We start from the raw sequence: 27631 nt of genomic DNA, 5'->3' as shown, positions 1-27631 counted from the left end.
CCTAGCCACAAACACAGTCCTCATTCATCTCCACACCCACATTGCCTATTGCGGTTTCACCCTCCGCTGCAGTCAAACAACCCTCCAAACCCTCGTCCACGGCCAAAACCTCACTTCCATCGCTCATGTTCGTGACAGCTGATTGATAATTGTTAGCATAATCGACGAGATAATAAAATAATGTTTGTGATGCCATATCGCAACCGCTGTTCAAAATTATGCAAAATCAAATTATTTGACTAGCTATGTCAGTAATAAATTTCGTCGGAATCTCAATTGTTGGCAAAATCAGATTAAATCAATAGTTCGTTATTTACGCGCTACTTTTTAAAGTTTGTATGCAAAATCAAATTATTTGACTAGCTATGTCAGTAATAAATTTGGTCGGAATCTCAATTGTTGGCAAAATCAGATTAAATCAATAGTTCGTTATTTACGCGCTACTTTTTAAAGTTTGTATGCAAAATCAAATTATTTGACTAGCTATGTCAGTAATAATTATCACGCTACCTTTTAAAATATTTATGTTATTTTTTAAGAAACAATATACTCACACGATCATTTTGAAGAAGTAAACACAATATTTGGCCACTAATTGAAAAAACACAAAATCTAGCCATTTTTTACGTTTTAGGACTGTTTTGCCCTTAATTAGGGCGAACCAGATTCAGGTCGGATTCGGGTTTGCGCGTGGGTTAGGCACACATGACACTATTAGTGTCATTAGTGCCATATACTCAGTACTGCACGAATGATACTTATGGTTATATTAGTGACATACAAATGGTACTTATGGCTATATTAGTGTCATTAGTGTCATATACTCTCTTATGTAGTATTGCACGAATGGTACTTATGGCCATATTAGTGTCATATGTGCTTAACCCGCACGCAAACCCGAATTCGACCTGAATCCGGTCCACCCTAATTAAGGGCAAAATAGTCTTTACACGTAATAAATGGCCAGATTTTGTATTTTTTCAATTAGTGGCCAAATATTGTGTTTCCTTCTTCAAAATGGCAATTTCAAAAGAACTACAAAGATCACTCAAGAAAACTCGACTCGAGCTACAAAACCATCTCTCAATCTTGCTGAAACCTAGCAGCAATCACTCGAAGAAGAAAGAGTAAAAACAAAGCTAAAAACAGAATCTGAAATTCTAAGACTTCACGCACTCAAAAAGGTGTCGTGCTTCTTAGTAGACAGTTATAACGACTAGCCTCCAAATTACACCTTAACCCTTCGAGTTTTAGTATTTACACTTCGACCCCTTCTTTAAGCTGAATAGCCTTCGCAGTCGCACTATAATCTGACAATTGTTGGAACAAAAAATGGGAAACTTATATGTTCGGGCCACTGCCGCAACTTGTCACAACAAATTTCGAATAAGATGATCAGAGAGAATAGCAAGTGAAAGAGGGAGATTTTGGTGGAGACTCGTTTGAGATGGAAAAACAGCTTTCGTTGCTGAAGTTGTTTGATAGCACAGAATCGTGGATCAAGAATTCGTTAGGTGATATCTTCTCTTTAAGATCCATCGGAAATTCTCGATCTCCTAAATTAGCAAACGAAATCCTCTAGACTTCAGCGATCCATATCTCATTTCGCGTGCTCAACACGATCGATAAAAGTTCCCAACTGGCTCAAGGATTTTACTACAAGGTTTAGGTGGAAGAAGCTACAATGATTAAACTTTAGGACAGAATGAAAGATGGAGTGCTGGAAATAAATTAAACATGGGCATATAAATTCTTCACAACTATTCTAACACCCACACTTCTTTTCAACAAGGCCAATGCAATTCAAAGCATACGTCACATTAAAGCTTCACTTTTAACATACAAATTCCAGCAAAATACTACAGAGATTCAGAAGTTGAGCAGCTTGGTGCTGCTCTAGGGGGCGAATATAGGTAAGGCTTAGGTGGAATCTCTAATGATCCAAGTTTCCCTTCCAACATCTCTACCACCCTCGTCATCGACGGTCGATCCTTAGGGTTCGTCTGAACGCACCACAACCCAACAATCATCAAGTTTCTCTTTACAAACTGGCTTTCATATTCTTCATTGAAATTTCCAGCAAGATTTCCATCTCTTTCTGCATTCATCTCAAGCTGCTTGTAGAGGTAATGTGGGAAGTATATTTCACTCGTACGATCTACATCTCTTCGATCAATGTTTCTCCTTCCTCCAACCATTTCCAACACCAACATACCATAACTATACACATCACACTTGTAAGACACTTCTCCGAAGTTTCTAGAAAACACTTCAGGGGCAATATACCCTATTGTCCCTCTTGCCACCATCATAGAGACTATGCTCGATCTGTTTGGACACAATTTAGCAAGCCCAAAATCTGAAATTCTTGGATTCATGTCCTTATCTAGAAGAATGTTATGAGGCTTAATGTCCAAATGAAGAATTCTCGTATTGCAGCCTTGATGCAAGTACTCTAGCCCTCGAGCAATGCCAAGTGCAATCTCAAACAACTTATCCCACTCCAACCTAGATTCTGCAAATGACGGAGCATTGTTGCAAACGAACTTTTCAAGAGATCCATTAGGCATGAAATCATAAATGAGAGCTCTTTTAGAACCTTCAAAACAAAATCCTAAAAGTGTGACAATATTAATATGGGAAGTTTTGCTAATACTGGCAACCTCATTCATGAAATCTTCCCCATTTTCATTAGATTCGTTCAAGACTTTCACTGCCACAAGATGACCATCGGGAAACTGTCATTTGTAGACACTGCCAAACCCTCCTCTTCCCAAGTTTTCAGTAAATGAGTTTGTCATTTTCTTGACACTAGAGTATTTGTATCTCATTGGTGCAAGATTTCCATTGTTCTTGAGAAAGAGTTCAATGTCTCTATCATGCTCTTGTTTCACCTTTGCACGCTTCCTCCGAATTGAAACGAATATAATTATCAAAGAGGATGTAAAAGCGGTTATGGTGATACCTCCTGCCGAGGGAAAAAATGTTGTTCAGATCAATCTTAGAAGAATGTAATGATAACTGAAAACCGTATGTCGATCAGTGATCACAATGAAGTTCAAGTATTAATTAAGGAAACAGAGATGTGATTAATGAAGTTGAGCATCATCATAATTAGTAATGAATTATTTAAAAAGAGGATAGCTGAGAATATCTTAGCAGAGCATTGGTCAAAGGGACATACCTATGAAAATGATCTTTTGAAGTCTATTATTTCCTGCAAATAAATTCAACATTAGCCTTCAGATTTTAGGTGAAACAACGAAAAACTAATCTTTTTCTAACCACCTCGTTGTAAAGATTTAGTCCTTTATTATAGGAAACTGTTCAACCTTGCTAATAGTGCTAAGTTACTAAAGATCTATAAACAGTTTGCTACCGCTTTCCACACCATGTAAAAACTACAGATGTTGAGGCCTACCAGTGAACTGCAGCAGTAGAAGGCACTGCCCTCCTCTATCGAAACAATTAAGACATTGTTGAGAAACATCCCATTGTAGAGTAAAGTTTGCAGTTACCATATCGAACAATCACACTATAGTTTACTCGATAAAATATATTTAAATTGTAAATATTATTATAAAATAAAATAAAATATATATTCACTCTCATACAAATTATGTATTAAAATAAAAAAAAATTACGTGCAAATACATGTTATCTCTGCTACGATAATTAAGAGAGAGAGAGATAGAGAGGTGGAGAGAGAGAACATGAAAAGAGAAAACGAAAATGATAGATGAGTTAAATTACTATACATATTTGAGGGTGAAATTGAAAAATGATAAAAATATACAATATGAAAAAATATTTGTGATCTGAAAAATTTTCCAATTAAGATAACGTTTGAAAATAATGAAAAAAAAAGAAAAAAAAGATTTGTATTCCACATAAAAGAACGCACCCTTTAAAGAAAACAAAAGCAATATATGACAAGACTAAGCTCAATATATACAGACAATATTACCCAAGCTCTTCCCGTTTTTCATTCGAGCTAAGAGCATCCGCAATGGGGTTACATGATAGCTTACATGATAGCCTACTTTATGATGGGGGGACCACATGGTGTAAAGATGCTGCAGTGGGGTTACATGATAGCTTACATGATAGAATTAGTTTCTATTTTTATGCTTTTTACTTAAATTTAATTGCTCAAATTTAAATAACACATTTGACTAATAATTAAAATTTCATTCAAATAAAAAACCTAAAAATTACATTAAAAAAAATTAAAAACATAATTTAAATTACGTAATTAAACTCCTAGTCTAGATAAAGCCACGACGCTTGAGCATTTCTTGGACCATGTGCTCGTGGGCCATCCTCTGTGCATCGCTCATATGCGATGTATCCAGACTAAGGAGTTGCATGTCGAGCTCCCTCTCCTTGAGCTCGTTCTTTTTGGCATATTCGGCCGTGATTTTTTTCAAGTTCTGATCGGACCGATCCAATGCCTCTTTGTACTCCGATGACTGCTCGGAGCTTGTCGCCGCCTTCCCCTTCCCCTTCGCTTTCGCCGCCCTTGCCGCCGCCTTCGCCGCCTTGTTCCCAATCGGCCGGGCAGACGAGATTTCCTCGCCCGACGCCGAGGTGGTGAAGGCGCCCTCCTCTGTCGTCTTTGTCCTCTTGGAGGAATGCACGTCTCCCTCGAGGTACATCGACTTGAACTTGTGGTTGTTCCGGAGAATTCTCCACGCATTCCAGTAGTTGAAGGAGGCATTATTTGCGCTCCGACTTTTGAAAAGAGTTTGGGCCTTGTCCCGGAGCATATCGTCAGAATGGCCGAACGGCCACTTGCTGCGCGCCTCCACCCAAATACTCTCCCACAACCGCACCTCTTGGGCCACTTGGGTCCAGTGCCCTTGAATCTGACGAACTTTGAGGTTGGCGTCGATGAGGGGGTTGACACGGGCGACGATCCTCTTCCAGTACTCGTGCCCCTTTTGATTTGTCCCACGGATGGCGTCGTTTGTCTCCTCCATCCAAATTTGGACGATGATGTCCGTCTCCTCAGTGGTGTAGGTATGACGGATAGTCTTTCCTCCGTCATCCTCCGCCCCCTCCTCCTCCGCCACCTCCGCCTGTCATGTCGGATCTTGTGGGCGACTTTTTTCCTCCGGCTGCCTTTCTTCGGTTTGGCGGCACTATGGGCCGAAGGCATCTCCTCGCCGGCCTGAGGAGCATCCCCCAAGTTACATCCCGATAAATCGGGATGATAGTCGTCGGATAGATCGGGGCACCAATTTAGATCATAGTAATTTGGGTTGTTTGGATCCATGGGGTGTAGAGAGAAGAAGAAAGGAAGAAGATGAAGAAGAAGAAGTGAGGGTGTAGGGAAAAAATGAGGAAGAAGAAGAATAAATAGAAGAAAAAAAAAATTGAACGGTCAAAAACACGCAAAACGAGGAGTCAACAGTCAAAATCAATTTTTTTTTAAATTTACACTATTGAGAAATTGGGCTACACGATAGAACGTGTAACCCGAGTGTGCAACGCTTACACGATAGACCTTTTACACGATAGGGCTATCGTGTAAGGTCTATAGTGTAAGCGTTGTGGATGCTCTAATGGAGATTGCAGAATTCCATCACAGTTCAATCGCTTTTTGAATAGAAAATGAAATACCCAAAACGTAGATTGTTGTTTCCACACCATGAAAGTAACTAGAATGAAAAGAGGGAAGACTGGCATAACAAACTACAGATGTTGAGGCCCACCATTAAACTGCAGCAGTAGACGACGTACCTTTCCTGGAGTAGAATTGGTTATTGTTGGCAGTGAGGCACTGGCCTCCTCCATGGAAACAACTAAGGCATTCTTCAGAAACAGTCCATTCTAGACTAAAGTTAGCAGTTATCATATTGAACAAATCACCCGAGTCTCCACTAGAATTCAGAGGTAGCTGCACCAGTGAACACTCTTGAGGAATGTCAATTTTCTCGGAAGCAGAATCATCAGCTGTTGGGATTCTATAGTACACGGTGGAGATACAATCTATCTTACTATAGTTTTCGAAATGTTCAACTAATTGAGATTTGTTAGTATCAGGTTGGGCGAAGCAGGGGAACAAGGTGAGATTAGGAGAGAATGAGATTGAAATAGAAGGAGATCGAAGCATAGATTGATTCATGAAAGTAAAGCAGCTTCGGTTCTTCAGTTGAGCTTCAAGCTGAAAATCAGAAATCAAGACTTTGTTTGGTGTGTTACTCTCCAAAATATAATAACCAAGATTTCAACCACCTAAATGAATTACTAGATATGGAGAATCAGAATCACAGCCATCAACGGTGATCAATCCGCAGCCCGAATTATCAGCTTTAGTAAATGGAAAACTCAGATTGTAATTTCCACACGGAAAGGATTCTTGACATGTGGAATGAGCAGCTTTGAAGAGAAGAAGATGAAAAGGGAGAAAGAAAAGCAAGAGCGTGGTGACATGATCCATGTAAAAAAAATGAAGCTTAATTTGAAAGAGAAATGGAAACCAGTTATGTCTTGATCTACTTGTGTTTAATTTTTCTAGTTTGGTTCTGACAATTCAATTGGTTTAGGAGACTTTGGCGTAAGAAATTTTGTAGGAGACTTTTGGATAGACATTATGTTTTAAAATTCTTAAGCAGTGGGTGTTGAAATGGTCTCGGTGAAGTTGAACCAATAACTCAGAAGTTTCCGACTTTCAATTCCCCAATCCCCACTATGTAGTTGACTAGCAGTCTAGCACTGATGTACTGCCATCCAAACGGTGCCGTTTTGACGCCCATTTCTTAATACCCGACTTTTAGCCCTTTCAAGATTAAGTGAACGGGAGAAATGTAGCATCCAAACGGTGCCGTTTTGACGCCCATTTCTTAATACCCGACTTTTAGCCCTTTCAAGATTAAGTGAACGGGAGAAATGTAGGGGATTTGAGAAATTGGGAGCTGGGAAAAGGATCAGTTTGATGGAGAGATTTGTGCAAACATATTCTCTCTGCTATTTGGTTTGAGGAAAACCTCAAAAAGAGAATGGGGGATGGAGGCAATACGAGGTTTTGGCATGACGTATGGGTAGGTGATTACAGCCTTCTAAGTGGCTTTAGTTTATACGAATATGCTCTTTAGGGTATATGATGAAAAATAGAAAATGGTTGCTGAAATCTTGATTTGCACCAATGGTAAACCAGCCCTTATGGGATTACCATATCTCATTGCATGAAATCGGTATTTTATAGGAAGCGTTGAGGTCGCGTGGGCTCAAGGATGACACGACTTGCATAGTCGTTGATATAATTCTGCCAGACAACAATCCTCCGCCTCCCCCCCCCCCCCGCCCAAGAAATACAACAAGCTGAAAGCCTTATTTTTCAGAAAAAAAATCTTGGAAATCCACCAACAAATTAGCAAAGAAGTTATCTGCTGTCAGTATAAGACCTAAAATCTTGTTTTCTTGGTGTTCATTTGAGATAATGTGAGTATTTGAAGGATTGGATGATCAGACGAGATCAAAATTGTTCATCATCAAAGCATGTGATGGATCACCCTATATTATTTTTATCTAACTACGCTATCACCCAAAGCAAACGCCCTTTAGTGTATATATATTTGAATCTGTTTGAAAATGTGAAGACCTCATAAATTGGGGAGTATAATATGTGAAGTTGTACAAAATGATCTTATATTTCTTCTACAATGGCAGACTTGGAAATGATGAGCCGACTGCACAGACGGGCAGTCTTTTTGTGTGTGCCGTGTGCCAAGCTGACTTGGCACCTAATGAGGGAATCTCTGTTCAGGCTGGATCGATATTCTCGGTGAGCTCGAAACCATGGCAAGGTCCTTTCCTCTGTTCCGACTGTCGGAATAAGAAGGATGCCATGGAAGGGAAGAGACCAAGTGGAGTTAGAGTATAGGTTAGCTGATCTTTGTTTAATTGTTGCCATTCTTTTGTTCTCCTTCTTGTTCTTGCTTAGGTGATTATTTTGGATATCGAATGTTAAAATCGATATATTTTCTCTAATTAAATTCATTGTTAAGGTAGGGAAAAACGAGTGCATTCTTTAGCTAACATATTTCTCTGTCACGGATGAAATTGGCGGTGTTGGGTATCTTCGCCTAGCCAGGGTTACACCACTTGGTTCCCGAACCTCCTGTCTTCCCCACTTCGTGCTCAAGCACTTGACTCTTCGTCTTCTTCGTCTTCTGCTCCTTCTTCCTCTTCTGCTTCAGATCTGCACAATAAGAGAAAGAAAAAGAGTACAAAGATACAAGAAAACGAAGATAAAGTAAAGAGAATTCAGAGAGGGGAAAAGGTGTCCTCGGGACACAGTGGGGCTCAGATTTTCCCCTGAACTCGGCAACCCTTCCGGCAGCAGTTCGATCAAGACCAGGTGGTGGATATGGAGCAGCTTCTCAGATCTCAGCAGAGCCACCAACAGCAGGAGCCAAGTACAGAACTCCGGCGGCTCAGATATACTTCAGGTAACCACCAATCAGGGCTTTGATGGTCTGGAAAGCCCGATGATACCTCCACTCACACAGGGAATCCCGTACTACCAAAGAAATAACAACACTTGAAAGGAATAGCAGAGCCTTTCTCACTTTGATAATAACGGTTATCCTAGTATGAGAAAGCATCAGGGTTTTAAGGGGAGCAGCAGCAACGGTAGGGTGAAACGCCATTGAAGACGCTGGAGAAATCAAGGCAAAAGGGCGGTGGGAGGGTGGAGGAGCCGAGGAGTTGGGGAGAGAGAGGAAAGGAAAAGGGAAGCGACGCTGAGAGAAGAGGGAGAGAGAGTGGGGCTCGGGTGGGGTATATCTGAGGGTGAAAGGGCTAGGGTTTGGGAATGGGCTCGGTTCTGGGCCCAAGAGATGGCCCAGACAAAAAAGAGATAAATGAGAAATAGGCCAACCTCACATATCCACCTTTGGCACATTGATCATTTAGTCACCAAGGAAGGGCCATCCTTTGAGTTGGAGTTGTCATCACAGCCCCTATTTTTACTATCATCCTATCACAAAGAAAAGATAATAGAGGGTGAGAAAAATATTAAACATATTTAACTCAATCTCAAAACCACAGAGATCAACCCAAGGGAAATCACCATTTCTCAAACCCAAGGGGTTATCATTGAAAACACAACAAGACTCAAACAACATCACACAAAACACAAACTCGAGAGACACACAGAACTGACACACAAAAGACCAGAGCAGAATGAGACAAGCACACACGAACAGAACATAAGAAACACAAGTGAAGAGAGGGAAACAACAAAACAACATGCAAAAGAGAAACAAGAAGTAAAACATGCAGGACCAGAATACTACAAACTCATATGCAAGGTTTTCTGACAAGAAGTGAGCTTGGCAACAGGAAGACACTTAGTACCCATGTCAGCAGGATTGAACTCAGAGGGTATTTTCTCAAGTATGACCTCACCTTTCTCAACAACATCTCTAATGAAATGATATCTGACATCTATATGTTTGGTTCTATCATGAAACACAGGATTTTTGCATAACTGAATTGCAAACTGACTATCAGAGAATAACAAGGGTTTGTCATCAATATGTTGAAGTTCAGATAAGACTCCATTCAGCCAGATTGCTTCCTTTACAGCCTCAGTGGCTGCAATGTACTCAGACTCAGTAGTAGACAGAGCTACAATTCCCTGCAATTGAGATTTCCAGCTAATACAAGAACCACAGAGAGTAAACACATAGGAAGTGGTAGACTTTCTATTATCCTTATTGTTAGCATAATTAGAGTCAACATAACCAACACATTTGACTCCATCATCATATTTATCAAAGGAGAGACCACAATTCACAGTTGATTTCAAATATCTGAACAACCATTTAACAGCTTCCCAATGAGGCATTCCAGGATTAGCCATAAATCTGCTGAGGCAAGAAACAGCATAAGCAATATCAGGTCTAGTGCTTATCATCAAATACATGACAGAACCTATGGCATTGGCATAAGGGATGTTCTGCATTTCTGCAAGTTCAGACTCAGACACAGGACATTGATTTTTGCTTGACTCAAAGTGAGAACCAAGGGGCACATTGACAGAATTACAATTTTCCATGTTAAATTTCTTTAAGACCTGTTTCACATAATCTGACTGATGCAGAAGTAAAGTGGATTTCTCCCTATCTCTTTCAATGCACATTCCCAAGATTTTCTTTGCATCACCAAGATCTTTCATATCAAAACTCTCACATAGGCACCTCTGAACATGCTTAATGGTTTTCAGACAAGGACCAAGAATCAGCATATCATCCACATACAAGAGCAAGTAAACAGGAGTACCAAACTTCATGTAATACAAACTGTGATCAAACTTACTCCTTGCAAAGTTCATGCTTCTCATGCATTGATCAAATTTAAGATTCCATTGCCTTGGTGATTGTTTTAAGCCATATAAAGATTTTTTCAAAAGACACACATGATTTGGAAAGTTTTTGTCAACAAAGCCTTCAGGTTGTTTCATGTAAATGTTGTTCTCTAATTCACCATGCAAGAAAGCAGTTGTAACATCCATTTGCTTTAATTCCCAATTGAAATGAGCACATAAAGCAAGCATAATCCTGAGAGTAGTGAATTTCACAACAAGAGCAAAGATTTCATCATAATCAACACCTTCCTTTTGAGTGAAACCTTTAGCAACCAATCTAGCCTTGTATCTGACATGGTCCACCTCATTCTTTATCTTAAACAGCCACTTACACTCAACCAAAGAACAGTTATCAGGTTTTTCAACAAGAATCCAAGTATTATTATCATGCAAGGAGTTCATTTCAGATTCCATAGCAGCATACCATTTTTCAGATTCAGGACAGTTCATGGCTTCAGAAAAAGTACTAGGTTCAGACACATCAACATTATTAAACACATTGAAAGCATACATGGACAAATTGTAGTCATCAAACCTAGCAGGAGTTCTTACATGTCTTCTTTCTCTATCTCTAGACAGCAAGTAATCATTTTGAGTAGTGTTCCTATCTGTGCTAGGTTCTGGAGCAGAATCATGCAAAGCTTCAGGTTCAGGTACTATGCTATTGTTATTGGTGTGATCATGCACATGCTCAGGCTCAGTGTTTGGTTCAGGGTCCACCTCAGAAGGAATGGGGGGAGTGATCATAAACTCATACCTTTCTAGGTCACAAGGCCTAGTTGTCTCCACCTCACTTGGAGTGTCAGAATGTGAGGATTCAGGCAAGCATGGGAAAACAAGTTCATTGAAAATCACATCCCTACTAATACATGTCTTAAATCCAGGTACAGACCTATCCCAAAGTCTATAACCTTTGACACCCTCAGGATAACCTAAGAAAATGCACTTTTTAGCCCTAGGTTCAAGTTTACAAACACTTTGCTGCACATAAGCAGCACACCTAAAAACCTTCAGATTGCTCAAACAGACAGGTTTATCAAAGAAAACAGATTCAGGCAATTTACCAAGCAAAGGCACAGAGGGTGATCTGTTTATCAAGTATACAGCAGTCATGGGGGCTTCATCCCAAAAATGTTTTGACAAACCAGAGCCAATAAGAAGACTTCTCACTCTCTCAAGGAGAGTTCTGTTCATTCTTTCCACAACTCCATTCTGTTGAGGAGTGTATGGGACTGACTTATGTCTTGCAATACCAGACTCAGAACACCATTTATCCATTGCATTATTGCAAAATTCAAGCCCATTATCAGTTCTTATGCATTTGATTCTTTTCTTAGTCTGATTCTGAATTTGAACAGCCCAGTTAGAAAGTTTCTCAAAAACATCAGATTTGTTTTTCATCAAGAAAACCCAAGTTTTTCTAGAAAAATCATCTATCACAGACAAGAAATAAGAATTTCCACCATGGGTGGGCACCTTTGCAGGGGCCCAAACATCAGCATGCATGTATTCAAGGATCTCTGTACTAACATGTTCTTTGGGGTATGGTTTGGATACATGGAATACAGACTTATGATGCTTGCCCATCACACAAGGTTCACAGAATTGCATGCTTGAGACTTTATCCTTGCCAAATGCACCAGTTTTTCTTAAGATTTCTAGACCTTTGTTACTCATGTGACCTAGCCTAGTATGCCACAATGCAGTCTTGTCGCAGCCCGCCCTAACTAAGGATAGTTAAGCCGAGTGATCTACGACTAGGGACGGGGTTAAAGAATAAGGGAAAGAAAGAGGCGTCATTTGGAAACGTAAAACTTACTCAACTTAAGAAAAACTCGTCATAATTTCTCATTAATACTCATTTAAATAGTCTATGAAAGACAACATAAAAACTTAATAAATATCATTAATCCAAATGTACATCATATGAAATCATTCTCTTAAGACTCAAAGTATGACATAACATACTATAACATCATAACTATTTTGCAGCGGAAAGTAGCTAGACATGTGTATGAAGACATATTCTAGGCAGGTTAACTTCATTTATTAAAAACCCTGGAGACTCTGCTCATTGCAGCACCATCACCACATCAGCTCAACCTGCACATTTAGAAAACATATGCAGGGCTGAGTACAAAAGCACTCAGTGAACACATGACAAACATCTCATTCTTATAAAGCTATAAATATTGTCATTGCCATTTCATATGCATAATACAAGGAATTTGTTTGAAAGCCCTGTATTAGCTAAACTCATTTTCATTTCCTCAAAGTTGTCTGCGCAGACTTTTCTCATCAAGTATGTATCATATCTGTTATAACATCAAGTACTGAGAGGGAGGCCTCCCTCTCCAGCACTGTGATCGGCCAACCCGCTCGATGACTCACGACCACCTCAGTGTACACAAATCCTTACTAGTATCTACACTAGCATAGGACCGAATTCTTCATCAAGCAGATAGATAACATACCAAAACATCAAAAATTTGGCAATGCAATAACTTCAATATAACATCCTTCATATAATAATTCCCTTCATTTCATTTCATTTCATTTCATTTCATTTCATAAAGAACCATTCATCATTTGATCATTTTCATAAAATCGAAACTTAACAATTATATCATGTCATTCATTTCATTTCGTATAAGAGGCCTGTATGCAGGGGATCTCTATATACGTGTTTAAGAAAGCCCACCTCGTTGCGTCCTTAAGTTAGTAGGCACGCGTCCCCTCCTTCCTTTGGACCGTTACTTCCCAAATTGACCTTCATTAAATGAAGAATCGGTGAGCCGAGAAGAAAAGGTCGGTTAAGAAAGGAGAGATTTATTCTAAACGATTAACCTCTTATAAACCTTATTAGAACTTAGCATCCAACATAACTCGTATACGTACCCATTATTAACATTCTTAGTTACTACAACTCCTCGTCATAGTAGAATTAATTAATTATAACCGCCTTAGGTTATAATTATTAACTCCATCTAAAATCTAAAATAAAAGTACTCCTAAAGCAAAATAGTCCGCTTCTTTAGGTGATCAGTTCACACTTGGTTTGAATTAAGTAACGAGAGAGGTACCATTAAAAAGGTAGTCAAGTCAGGGTTCGGTAGGAATTAACGGTTCTCAAATCAGACAACTACACAAAAAGTTATAACAGCTCTTTGACGATGTGTCAAAACTGTCAACTCAAAATCAACATGCTCTACCCTTAAATAGGGTCGTTCAACGGGGTCCTAATGCGTGCATAACATAACGTGGACTCATTTCTATACCTTAACTCGATATATCAAACAATCACAAGACTCTTTATCACATCACTACCATTTAGGCTCGAAACCATTTGTTCGAGCATCAAACACCAACACGTATGTGCGTAAATCATAACTCTCACAACTCACACCATTTAGTCATATTGTATCATCCATCCAAACAAATATGATCAAGTTGTTATCTAGAAAGTTTTGCTGTTTTTGTGTCATCTTTAAAAATTCATAACAACCAACTCAATCATCATAAACTCTCATACCAAGTGATTTCAAAAACTTCATGAAGTGTAGTTCACTCTAAAAATGGTAGTTAACCAAAAAGGTTAAAGGTTTTTGGAGATATTGCTCTTTTAGTGCAGGCTGTCAAAGATTGACAGTTTCTGCCAATTTTGTTTAGGCCATTAGAAACCAAGGCAAACCTTAATAAAATTTCATCAAATTTAATCAGCCAATACTAAAGGCATCCTTAAAGATTTGGTAAAAATTTCATAAGAGAAATCGTTCATATGATCTGCCAAATAAACAATGAAATCCATACACTTTTACTGTTGGAAAAATATGACAGCAGAACAGGGCATTTTTGAAATAATAAACTGCTCTGTTTCAGAGATCATAAAAATCTAAATCTTATGTTTTTAGAAAGGTATTGGAGTCTAGTTTCGTTTAAAAAAAACGGTGATGCAAAATCCTTCATGGATTAATAGATATAAACGTTTTTGTGAAGTCTACCAACAGTTGACAGATTCTGTCAAAGATTTTTCAAAATATCTTTAAAATAGCAAACATCATCCAAAAGACATGAAATTCTACAGAGACGAAATAAACATATCATAGATAAACATACTAAAATTTCAAAGCCATCAAACAATGAAAACTCATCGAAACATAAGCTTGAAACTGCTGTAAAATTTTGACAGAATTCCAGTTTTAATTTCGTTTAACAGTTATCATCCATAAATTGTAAATCAATCAGCATGCTTCCAGTATATAAACACTCATAAACTCAATCAATTCATCAAACAAAATTCGAAGTACATGCTTGAGAAGAAAGTATAATCTGCCCCCTTTAAACAACAGCCCTAGGTTTTGATTCAATTGAATCTCCTCTACAAAACATGCTTACAAGATCGTAGGGAACAACATACTTGAAAATCAAAATGATCTAGACTCGAAACTGAAAAAAAATCAGAAATTGGAGTTGAGACATCTTGAATTCGCAGTCTCCAAATCGATGTGAGAATGGGAGCCAACCTTAATTCGAACTCGAAAACGAAATCGGACTGAAACTAGGGCTTGAATTTCGGACTTAAGCTTCACCCAGATACTCCCATGGCTTCTGTTCTTTGAGTGCGTTCGAGAGAGAGGAATACGGGAGAGAGAGAGAAGGCAGAGACGTGAATAAGAAAGAAGAAAACAAATATCTAATTCTATTTTTTTCTTTTCCCTTTTCTTTTACTCCCTTTTTTTTCTTTAAACATCTAAATATCTACTAATTAAACAAACTAATTAGATTAGTAAGCTATTTTCATAACTTACTAATTAAATAACATTCGTTACTTCATTAAATCGAACCAAAGTCGATTAAGAAATATTCTAATCCATCCTCTTCAAATCTATAATCTTAAAGAAATCCAACAATTAGTAATTATCAAATAGCTTTAAGAATAAATTAAATAAAAGATGCAAAAAAAATAAAAAATATTAATTATTCATATTATACTCTTAATCACTGAATTGAAACTCAGGGTATTACAAGTCTTGTCATCATGCACCAAATTAATCACAGATGGAGGCACAGATTCAGCTTGGACAGCATACAAGTCACCTTTTCTAGGAGCAGTAAAGAAGAGTTTGGAGTCTTTTTCAAATTGAAACCTCAGATAGTTCACAGACCCATCAAGCATTTTATCAGCAATCTTTGAAACAGATAAGAGACTGAACTTCAAGTTAGGCACATATCTGACTTCATTCAAGGTCAACAAACTCCCATTTTCAAATTTTAGGCAAACATCTCCTTTTCCCAGAATATCACACTTTTGACCATCAGCTAAAGCTACATGACCAGAATTGACAGACTCCAGATTGTGAAACATGTGTTTGAAAGGTGTGACATGAAATGTGCAGCCAGAGTCAATCAACCACTCATTTGATTTTACAGATTTAGACACATCATTGGAGTAATTAATGTACTGAAAATCAAGTTCACGCACCATGTAGACACTATCTTCCTCATAGACATTATTAGCATGCTGCTTTGGCTCATTAGGGACAAAATCTCTATTCTTCTTAGGCATTTTGCATCTATTGATGAAGTGGCCAGGCTTACCACAGTTCCAACAAACTTTTCTGGGCTTTTGATCAGTATTTTGGTTTCTGTTCTGATTAGGAGCAAAATTAGGTCTTTTCTCTTCTCTTTGTCTATCATTGGTAACATGTTTAACATCATTGGAAGACTGACCCTTATTGAAGTTGTGATTAGAGGTTCTATGATCATTTTTGTTCACAAACATCACATCACCATGCAGAGATTTTGGTTTCTGAAATTTTAGTTCACTTTCTTTAGCCTTTAGTCCATTCACAATCATATCACATGTTACTTTAGACCCTCCATACTTCAAAGCAGATTTGACTTCAGAAAATGTCTCAGGAATTGAACCCAACAAAATTTGAGGAGCATATTTTTCAATATTATCATCTCCAGCAAGTTTCAAATCTTGAAGTAACTTATTAAAATCATCCATGTTAGAATCAACATCTTTGGAGGAGTCCATTTGAAAAGACATAAACTGATTTTGCAAAGACCATGCAAGGGTTTTAGAAGATGCATAATATAAGGTGGTCAGATCATCCCATAAGTCTTTAGCATTTTTATGATGAGACACCTTTCTTACCACAGAACTACTCAAGTTTAACAGAATAGTTGCTCTTGCATTATCATTCAGGTCCCTCAATTTTTCATCAGCAGTATTTTCATCATATCTGTTCACAATAGCCTTATTAACCTTTTCTTTTACAAGAATACATTCAATCTTGGTTTTCCAGTCCTGGAAGTCATCCCTACCATTAAAGGGAACCATATGCACAGTATTCATGATGAATGCAGCACTTAAGCAAGCAGAGCACAACCACACAAAGAGAAATGGTCAAGAAGACCACAGGGAGACCACAACTGAAGTTGCAGAGCAGTGGAGAGCCCAGTTCTTAGCACAGATTGTTCTGTGGAGCAAGGAGTCACACTGGTCTCCTCAGGAGCTCCAACACTGACTTTCTCAGTTTAAAAACGGGCAAAAAACTCTCAATCAGAGAGAGTTTTCCAGGTACACAGTACCACAGAGCGCAGAAACAAGGCAAGCAACAAGGCACACACAGCCACACTAGATAAACCCCTCTCTCTCTCTTGCTTTCCAGGATACTCGCACGAGGAGACTTCTTTAAAGAAGAATCCAGACGAACTGGACCAAGGCAAGAGAGATCTCACCAGGCTTGGAATGCCAAGGGTTTATCGAGATGTATAGCAACAAGCGGAAGCATAAGAAAAATACAGGATCGCAAGATACCAAGACCAAACAAATAACATAAAAAGAAAAAACAGCAGGCAACACCAATCCTAATGTCTAGGAGCTAGGGTTTTCAGCCGATTTACCAGAGTCACACTCTTCCAGGGGGGAAGAGCTGGACTTACTCTTTTCCTTGCTCGTCGGGAGCGAATCGGCGCAGCCAAAGGGCGGCGGGGTGGGTAAGATGTGTTCGGAGGGTGCCCTGGCTAGGTCACCGTGGCTCTGATACCACTGTTGGGTATCTTCGCCTAGCCAGGGTTACACCACTTGGTTCCCGAACCTCCTGTCTTCCCCATTTCGTGCTCAAGCACTTGACTCTTCGTCTTCTTCGTCTTCTGCTCCTTCTTCCTCTTCTGCTTCAGATCTGCACAATAAGAGAAAGAAAAAGAGTAAAAAGATACAAGAAAAATAAGATAAAGTAAAGAGAATTCAGAGAGGGGAAAAGGTGTCCTCGGGACACGGTGGGGCTCAGATTTTCCCCTGAACTCGGCAACCCTTCCGGCAGCAGTTCGATCAAGACCAGGTGGTGGATATGGAGCAGCTTCTCAGATCTCAGCAGAGCCACCAACAGCAGGAGCCAAGTACAGAACTCCGGCGGCTCAGATCTACTTCAGGTAACCACCAATCAGGGTTCCGATGGTCTGGAAAGCCCGGTGATACCTCCACTCACACAAGGAATCCCGTACTACCAAAGAAATAACAACACTTGAAAGGAATAACAGAGCCTTTCTCACTTTGATAATAACGGTTATCCCAGTATGAGAAAGCATCAGGGTTTTAAGGGGAGCAGCAGCAACGGTAGAGTGAAACGCCATTGAAGACGCTGGAGAAATCAAGGCAAAAGGGCGGTGGGAGGGTGGAGGAGCCGAGGAGTTGGGGAGAGAGAGGAAAGGGAAAGGGAAGCGGCGCTGAGAGAAGAGGGAGAGAGAGTGGGGCTCGGGTGGGGTATATCTGAGGGTGAGAGGGCTAGGGTTTGGGAATGGGCTCGGTTCTGGGCCCAAGAGATGGCCCAGACAAAAAAGAGATAAATGAGAAATGGGCCAACCTCACAGGCGGTTAGTATTTGTAATAAATAAAATAAAGATTTCATTCTCGTTCCATCAGGATATATATGGTTTAGATTTTTGAATTTCCGATTCTTGATTATCACAACAAAAAAGTCATTTTTTTTTCATAATAATTTAGCTATACAATTGATATACATATGGAAATTCTCCAATTCTTATTTTTATGATTGACATTGTCAATCTAATGCAACTCCGAACCAGCAAAGTTTTAACAAGACCAAAACAAAAGAAAATTAATACAGCAAACAAGTTGCCAAAATGGAAAATAAATGCAAATCCTGATGATTGTGAATTTAATTTAAGAGATGAAATGGAAGTTGGAAACAACCTTGCAAACTTAAATTCTTCAGTTTTTAGAAAAAATGGGGGCGTTTTGCTTCAGTTTTGAAACGTTAAGGTAGTAAACAGCGCCAACCCTGACGTTAAGATGTTAATGACGATAGGGGTGTCAACGTTGAGGGGGAAAATGATACTTAACCATTAAATAGGGCACATCATTCAAGTATATTGCCACGTTATTTAAAAAATTCGTCGGAAAGTCACACTATGGGAAATTCCAAAAAAAGTGATTTATTATGTATTTTGAAACAAGAATAAAATTTTGTGGGAAAAACTAAAATTTAGAAATTTATTATGGTTTTAAACCAAATTTACCCATTTAAATATTTTTATCAAAAAATAATAGAATGGACCTTTGTTTCACATATACACGGGGAAGGGTTCAAATGAGAACTCTTAACTACTGTGATAATAAAACATTATTCGATATATGATCCTAAGAAATGTTATCTTTTCTTATATTTTCGTCCAATTTGCCATTGCATCACCAATTTCCACTACAAAAAAAAAAACAGGATTGCCGACGGCAATTCCCGCCGCTAAAAAAGAGGCGGCCGCCGGCGATAGGATTAGCGGCGACGTTACCGACAGCAACTTGCCGCTGGCGATCTTGTCGTCGGAGATCTGATCCGCGACGGCAAAATGAGGTCGCCGGTATATGCCGGCGGCACTAACCGCCGGTAAACGTTGTCGGCGAAGTCAGGTGGTTGGCCGGACTTTTACCGAATACGGACGCTGCCGGCAATTTGCGGCTGCGTTTGTGCCGCCGGTAACTTGATCGGCCGATGATGGCTCGCCGATGCCGGACAGTTACCGGCGGCAGCGGCCGCCAGTGATTACCGACGGCAGAAGCCGTCGCTAATTTTTTAATTTCATTTTTAATTTTTTAACTATTTAATTAATTAATTATTTATTTATTTATATCCACAAGTATTTTTCGTATTTATACAGTATTTCAAACCTTAGACGAACTTCCCAGTCGGTCATCCATCTTAGTTGTGCTCTAAAGTTAAGCACGTTTAACCTTGACGTTCCTTTCGAATGGTCACCAGTAGAGAACACTCGTATTATTGATATATCTATTACCTATTAATTCATTTAAAGTCTATTTCAATATACAATATATATCATATATTCATAACATTAGAATATGACGAAATGATATCCAAGTGATATTGTTAATTACGGATCGGTCTCGTTTCCGCCCTTATTTTCATGTCGAAAAATATTTATTTTTTAATTTATTATTAATTATTTATTTTTTTATCAATCTATTTTATAAACCATAAGTATTTTAATTTGATAATTTTATTGTATTTTTGAATTCATTTGCATATACGTCCTTATTTTTATGTCGAAAAAATATTTATTTATTAAGTTATTATTAATTGTTATAACTTTTTTTAATCAATCTAATTTATAGATCATAAGTATTTTAATTTGATAATTGTAATGTATTTTGAATTCATTTGTATACGTCCTTATTTTTATGTCGCAAAAATATATTTATTTATTAATATGTTATTAATTTATTTTATCAATCTACTTATACAACATAAGTATTTTAATTTTATAATTATAATGTATTTTGAATTCATTTGCATACGTTGAATTCACTCACAATAAATAGGGGATGTAGAACAACAATGTTGTTTGAAAACATGAAATAAATACTTCAAGAAAACACAAATGTAAAAACAAAGTGCTTGTGTAATTTTGTTTGTTCCAAAACATGAAATAAATAGTTCAACATGATATAAATACGTAGAAGTGCTGCTCAAGGTAGCTGACCCGACCGCCTCAGTACCTCCTCAAACATAGTCATCCGCTACTCAAGGGCCTCACGTGCTGCTCGTTCAGCCTCAATTGCTGCTCATGCATTACTTTTAAAAGTAACAACCTATTATAGTATCTAGAGTATGAACAATTAATATAGTATCGAATTGTTGCACTATACTATATATGATATGTAAGCCTACATATATGAAATAAAATATTAAGCTATGAAATCATATTATATTAAATTACAATATAAAACTTAAAAATGAACAATTTATTTGTCACACCCCAATTCTTGAAACAATAACTATAATTGGGGTACGACTCATCATTTAAAATGAACAAGGGAAGAACCTTGTGAAAAGATGAATAAAGGGTAAATTTTTTGTCATTTTTAGAAACAGGTCAAACTTCATGGAACAACCCAAAAAGGAAACTGGGTCATGCTTCGTGGGACGGAGGGAGTATTTAAAACAACTTATAAGCTGTTCAGAAGCTTATACTCCCTCCGTCCCTTAAATAAGTTCCTCTTTTTCCTTTTTGGGACGTCCCCAAATAAGTTCATCTTTCTTTCTTTCCATTTTTGGACAACTACCCCACCACTAATAATACTTATTTATTCTTACTTTTTACTTTTTCACCACTCCTAATACTTTTTCACAACTCCAATAATAATTATAATACTTTTTTTCCACTATCAATACACTTTACAACATTTTTTTAAAACCTGTGCCGTCCCCAAAGAGGAACTTATTTCAGGGACGGAGGGAGTAAATTCTTTCAAAGTGTTTGACAAAATAAGCTCATAAATAGCTTATAAGCTCTAAAAATAAGCTTCGATCAAGAACTTATAAGCTCTCCCAAAAATAAGTTCATCTACCCCCAGCTTATTTTTTCATAATCTTATATGCCACAATCATTTTACAAATATTATTCAACTATAATTTGTTGTTTTCATCATATACCATTTTAATTAAGTTCATATTTCTTTGATTTTCTCTCTCTACAAATATTTTCTTTTTCTAACAAAAAGATCTATTTTGTCGCTTATAAGCTTAATTATCCAAACACTTTGACAACTTATAAGTTTTTAAAAACTACATTTTATAAGTTATTGAAGCTTATAAGCTCTTAAAATAAGCTTAGCCAAACACCTTCTTAATTTAATAACAATAGTGTAATATGGTATAATATACAATAATCAATTCATATTGTTAAATGATCATATTTCACGTCAATGCTATTGAAACTATAAAACCGATCTTTTGAAGTGTCGTGTTTCCTGCAAACAAAATCAACATTAATCAGCAACTCGCAGGTATATACTAATTTGGCTGGTTTTTCAGTTTGAGGTCTCACTTTTTTCCTATTCTCAACGCAACTATATATGCAGTACAATCTTCAGACACATTCCGCTCCAAAGTGTAACTAGGACTCAAGAGGTGTAATAGGTCACTTGAGTTTCCATCAGACTTGATAGGTAGTTGAGTCAAGGAACATTCTAGAGGAATCGCCGGAGCGTGATCGTGCATTGCCGGAATTTTATAGTACACTGTAGAGTGTAGAGGCTTCACATGCTGTACGGCTATAGTTTTGGAAGTAATCTTGGGTTTGATGGTTGGTAGTTTTATTGAAGCATGTGAAGAAGGCGATGTTTGGGGAGAATGTGAATGAAACTGAGGCAGAGACACATTTATGAAGGAAAAGCAGTTGGGAGATTCCAGTGAAGTCTGGAGCAAGAAATCGACAACTAGGAATTTATTTTTTGATGGCTGCTCTAGAATATATTTGCCAGACGTTGCAGCTCCTACATATAATCTTGGATGTTCTCTGTGGAAGAAGAATCACAGCCGTCAACAACGAACAATCCGCATTCGGGATCACGAATATCAGTAAAGGGAAATTGTAGGGAAAAGTTTCTGCAGGAGTAGGATTTTTGGCATTTGGAATGAGCTTGGAGTAGAAGAAGCTGCCACACCACCAGGCACCAACAATATTAACACATCTTTGCCGACACCCATCTCTCTCTGAGGCTTCTGTTGTATATTTATAACTAAGCTCGTTCCATGCAGTCATTTGGCTCCAGCCATCACGCTAAATGACTTGGCAATCCCTATTGTTCTTTAATCCATGAACCAACTTTGTATTAATTTACGACTTCTTAAAGTGTGGATATATATATAATTCTTTGAATAGGTCTGTGCAAGAAGCACAAGTTAATTAATTTCCTGTTTTACACTTCAAAGTTGAAACCCACTTCTTTTTAAAAAAATGAAAACATTGAACCCCAAAAATGGCCTAATTATATAACAGGGGAAAATCATGAATAGAATTCCACCGACCACCTTTAGATTGATTTCGTGTCTCAGGATTTAATAATACAATATTTGTCTCTTTTATGTTCTGCACACATTGTTCATGAGCCGCACCAACCTGGTAGATCCATAATATTAATTCCAGAAAAATATAGGAGCTATATATATATATATAACATCACAGCCATAATAAAACCAGTTGTTGCTGATCCCTCTTCTTGATTCCTTATTCCACAACTTGATCTCTGAGAAAGCAGACATATAAGAGCATCGTTGTTAGAATTCCATAATATATAGTCAAATCCAACCACATCGACCGAATTGGGTAGTTTCATGTACCTACAAGCATAAGGATATATTCTACGCTTAATTTAAACTTTCATCAATTATCTATTAGATTTTCATGACTTGGAATAATCCGCATGCATTTGGAACATTTAGAATCAGCCTTCTTGAGCAGAAGAAGATGGCAGAGGAATAAGAGAGACAGATTCTTGATAGGAGTAAACAATAGAAATGTGCTTTTTTCCATGCATTTTTCTGGGTTTATTTAATCTTAAATCCTATGTCATTGTCTCTGACCAACACGCTAGTTGACTGATTTGTAAATTATCTTCATTTTATTTATCTTGACTTGAATGAAAACCATCCCACACTCTAGTTGACTTGGAAATTTGTTGGTGGAAGACACTCAGATATGGCATTAGTATTTTTTTGTCACGAATATTTAACATTTTTAATAAAATATTTTGAACTTTTGTTTTTTCTTAAAAAGTTTGAACTTTCAACGTTTTTCATAAAATGTCTAGTTGTACAAATTTTTTTAATGAAAAAATGATTGTTCTCAAACTGATTGGACTCAAGTTGTGAATCCTACTACTTCAAATTGATAATTCAAAATTTCTTTGGCGACACAAGTATTCTATTCCACGCAATTTTTCACCCATGTTAGAATAAGAATCCTTTAAAATCCCAATGTTCAAGATATATGTAAGGTGGTGTACGTGTGTTGGCCTAGTGGTAAGAGAAAATAGATTAATGCCCAAAATCTGAGGTCTTGGGTTCGAGTCCTCCACTGCATGGTCTTTAAAATTCCTTTATTTATTATGTAATTAATTAAAAAAAAAAGATATATGTAAGGTGATTTTTTAATGCTCAACACATAATACTAGCTATAACCTTGCCCTGGATTTCTAGTAGATAAAGATAGATCAAATATGCAGGACAGTGTATCCTGGCTGACTGGACAACTCTCTCACAAATGGATATAGTTATCGAAATGAATATAAATGCAAATCCTAATGAATGTGTGTCTGACTTTAAGGGATGAAATGAAAGTGCGAAAGTTAGATTCAAATTCCAGGAGCTTCTAATCTTAATAATGGGGATATATATTCTTCACAGTTTTTCTTGTATATTTCTAACGGTGACACTTTCCACAAGACCAACGCTATTCCAACCACCCAGCAAACAGGATGAAGTTCGAATATTGTCACACTAATAAACACTTCACATGTTGACATACAAATTCAAGTAAAATACTAGAAACTAGAAAGATACAGAAGTTGAATAGCTTGGTGCTGCTCTAGGGGGTGAATATAGGTAAGGCTTAGGTGGAATCTCCAATGATCCAAGTTTCCCTTCCAACATCTCTACCACCCTCTTCATCGACGGTCGATCCTTAGGGTTCGTCTGAACGCACCATAACCCAACAATGATCAAGTTTCTCTTTACAAGCTGGCTTTCATCTTCTTCATTGAAATTTCCAGCAAGATTTCGATCTCTTTCTGCATTCATCGCAAGCTGCTTGTAGAGGTAATGTGGGAAGTATATTTCACTCGTACGATCTACATCTCTTCGATCGATGTTTCTCCTTCCTCCAACCATTTCCAACACCAACATACCATAACTATACACATCACACTTATAAGAGACTTCCCCGAAGTTTCTAGAAAATACTTCAGGGGCAATGTACCCTATTGTCCCTCTTGCCACCATCATAGAGACTATGCTCGATCTGTTTGGACACAATTTAGCAAGCCCAAAATCTGAAATTCTTGGATTCATGTCCTTATCTAGAAGAATGTTCTGAGGCTTAATGTCCAAATGAAGAATCCTCGTATTGCAGCCTTGATGCAAGTACTCTAGCCCTCGAGCAATGCCAAGTGCGATCTCAAACAACTTATCCCACTCCAACCTAGATTCTGCAGATGACGGAGCATTGTTGCAAACGAACTTTTCAAGAGATCCATTAGGCATGAAATCATAAATGAGAGCTCTTTTAGAACCTTCAAAACAAAATCCTAAAAGCGTGACAATATTAATATGGGACGTTCTGCTAATACTGGCAACCTCATTCATGAAATCTTCCCCATTTTCATTAGATTCGTTCAAGACCTTCACTGCCACAAGATGACCATCGGGAAACTGTCCTTTGTAGACACTGCCAAACCCTCCTCTTCCCAAGTTTTCAGTAAATGAGTTCGTCATTTTCTTGATACTGGAGTATTTGTATCTCATTGGTGCAAGATTTCCATTGTTCTTGAGAAAGAGTTCAATGTCTCTATTCTGCTCTTGTTTTGCCTTTGCACGCTTCCTCCGGATGAAAACGAATATAATTATGAAAAAGGATGTAAGCGCGGTTATGGTGATACCACCTGCCGAGGAAAAAATGTTGCTTTGATGAATCTCAGAAGAATGTAATAATAACTGAAAACTGTATGTTGATCAGTGATCACAATGAAGTTCAAGTATTAATTAAGGAAACATAGATATTATTAATGAAGTTGAGCATCATCATAATTATGAATTATTGAAAAAGAGGACAGCTGAAGATGAGAATATCTTAGTAGAGCATTGGTAAAAGGGACATACCTATAAAAAGGATCTTTTGAAGTCTATTTCCTGCAAATAAATTCAACATTAGCCTTCAGATTTTAGGTGAAACAACAAAAAACTAATCTTTTTCTAACTACCTCGTTGTAAAGATTTAGTCCTTTATTATAGGAAACTGATCAACCTAGCTAATACTACTAAATAACTAAAGATCTATAAACAGTTTGCTACCGCTTTCCACACCATCTAAAAACTACAGATGTTGAGGCCTACCAGTGAACTGCAGCAGTAGAAGGCACTGCCCTCCTCTATCGAAACAATTAAGACATTGTTGAGAAACATCCCATTGTAATGTAAAGTTTGCAGTTACCAAATCGTACAAATCACTATAGTTTACTTGATAAAATCAGTAAACTAATCTTGCAATACGACAACATTTCTTATGTAAATGCAGATAAAATATGAAACAATTTTAAGCCTTTCATCTTACCAATCGCATGCCTAATTACGGATCAAATTTGTTATGTTTTTAACCAATATATGAAATGAAGATGAAGTATAACCTTTACCTGGATTGGTTTTGCAGTAGAACTCATTGTTTTCGGATGTGAGACATTGCCCTCCTCGATCATAATAACATTCATAACAATCTTGAGACACATGCCATTCTAGTGTGAAATTTGGACTTAACAGTTTCACGACGTCGGCGGGAAATACTTGGTTAGACCTAATAGGCATTTGATTCACTGTACATCCTGATCCTGGAAGAACACCATCAATATGTGCAGGCGCTTCTTCAGTGGCTTCAGCTTTATAGTAAATGGTCAATATATCACAGCTCCTATTCTTGTACTGCACGAAGTAATCTCTGACATCTTTGCTTGGATTGTAGCAGTTGAAGAAGGTGATATTAGGGGAATATGTGAAGGAAACGAAAGGAGATTTTGGTAGAGATACGTTTGAGAATAAGAGACAGCTGTTGCCATTGATGTAGTTTTGTAGCACGGAATCGTGGATCAAGAGCTTGTTATCCGATACCTTCCCCAGTAGATTCATCGGATGCTCTTGTAGATAAATTAATGGATTTTGATGTTCTAAACTGCAGTTGACTGAGAATAATCCACATTTGGAATGAGTAATATCAGTGAAGGGGAATTCGATGGAGAAATCTCTGCAGGGGTACGATTTTTGGCATTTCGAATCAGCTTTGAGCACAAGAAGATAACTTAGGAAAGTAGAGAGTTTTCATGGGAGCAGGAGCCATGTTTTTTTTAATGGATCAAAACAATACCAGTGGAGTTTTATGCTGTTTTGCTCCCTAGCTATTTTATTTGGTTCCTTTAATTATTAAATGTCGTTGATTTTGTATAACACGCCAGGTTGACTGGAGTTGGAAATATGTGGTGGAGAACAGCATTGATACCAGCTGAGAACAGCATTGATACCAGCTTACATTTTTACTGTCGATTCAACTTTTAGGAGCTTGTATTAGAGCTGCTGAAATGGAAATTTTATTGAAAAAAGAAAAGGTACAGAAAACCTTGAAAGCACTGGCGCAAACAAGGAGAAAACAAACAAAAAACCGGAAACAACCAAACAAAGCGAAGATAGCGAAAAAAGCTGAAATCACCGTTCAACACAACCCAGCCCGAGAAAAAACAACAAACTTGTTCCAGAGAAACCACGGCAGAGCCGTCCCGGACCTAGCGACCTGACCAGCAAAACATTGCTCAAACGCCAAAACAAAGCTTCAACGCTAGAGCGGAGCACCGCGCCAAGCAGGTCTCGACTCCAGAGCAAACCACGAGCACCATAGCAAAGTTCCACGCTGTCCTTCGAGCTTATCACCGATCCCACCACACGAACCTCTCCAAAACAGACAGTTCAGCCCCAAAAGCGCCCTCAGAACAGAAAGAACATCAGAGGGATCAAACAACCAACAGACACAACCAAATCTGAATCCAAAAGCTCCAACAGTCACCAACGAAAGGGGGGACAAAGGGGAAATGAGCCATCATAAGAAGACCAGCCAGCCGATCAGACCCAGTTCTCCGCTAGCAGTGAATCTTCTAATGCAATTACTTTTATG

The 27631-nt window shown here is 38.0% G+C and overlaps 2 protein-coding genes and 2 pseudogenes across 2 annotated transcripts in view; all 4 read right to left on the bottom strand.

Moving 5' to 3' along the window:
• LOC130986429 (LEAF RUST 10 DISEASE-RESISTANCE LOCUS RECEPTOR-LIKE PROTEIN KINASE-like 2.4) overlaps positions 1-26589 on the bottom strand; it is a 62181-nt pseudogene extending 35592 nt beyond the window's left edge.
• Positions 1-27631, bottom strand: part of LOC130986432 (LEAF RUST 10 DISEASE-RESISTANCE LOCUS RECEPTOR-LIKE PROTEIN KINASE-like 1.2) — a 61343-nt gene that overhangs the window by 8830 nt on the left and 24882 nt on the right. The gene's annotated exons all lie outside the window — the stretch shown is intronic.
• LOC130986426 (rust resistance kinase Lr10-like) lies at positions 892-3964 on the bottom strand (annotated as a pseudogene).
• On the bottom strand, positions 24159-26770 carry LOC130986419 (LEAF RUST 10 DISEASE-RESISTANCE LOCUS RECEPTOR-LIKE PROTEIN KINASE-like 2.5). Its single transcript, XM_057909827.1, has 3 exons — positions 26112-26770; positions 25582-25611; positions 24159-25364 (listed from the first exon to the last, which is right to left on the bottom strand). Exons 1-3 carry the CDS (start codon positions 26596-26598, stop codon positions 24256-24258), a joined length of 1626 nt encoding a protein of 541 aa, XP_057765810.1. The 5' UTR covers positions 26599-26770; the 3' UTR covers positions 24159-24255.

The sequence above is a fragment of the Salvia miltiorrhiza genome, chromosome 5 (genome assembly GCF_028751815.1).
Source record: "Salvia miltiorrhiza cultivar Shanhuang (shh) chromosome 5, IMPLAD_Smil_shh, whole genome shotgun sequence".
Taxonomy (NCBI): domain Eukaryota; kingdom Viridiplantae; phylum Streptophyta; class Magnoliopsida; order Lamiales; family Lamiaceae; genus Salvia; species Salvia miltiorrhiza.
Note: the sequence above shows the minus strand (reverse complement) of the source record. Positions and strands in the feature narration are given on the sequence as shown.

What these genes read in the sequence shown, in the direction of transcription:
- LOC130986419 (XM_057909827.1), bottom strand. Translation starts at nt 26,598, where the DNA reads ATGAATCTACTGGGGAAGGTATCGGATAACAAGCTCTTGATCCACGAT. An exon ending in CTACTGCAAAACCAATCCAG is followed by an intron (nt 25,612 to 26,111) that starts GTAAAGGTTATA and finishes ATTTATTTGCAG; the next exon opens with GAAATAGACTTCAAAAGATC. An exon ending in TCAAAAGATCCTTTTTATAG is followed by an intron (nt 25,365 to 25,581) that starts GTATGTCCCTTT and finishes TTTCCTCGGCAG; the next exon opens with GTGGTATCACCATAACCGCG.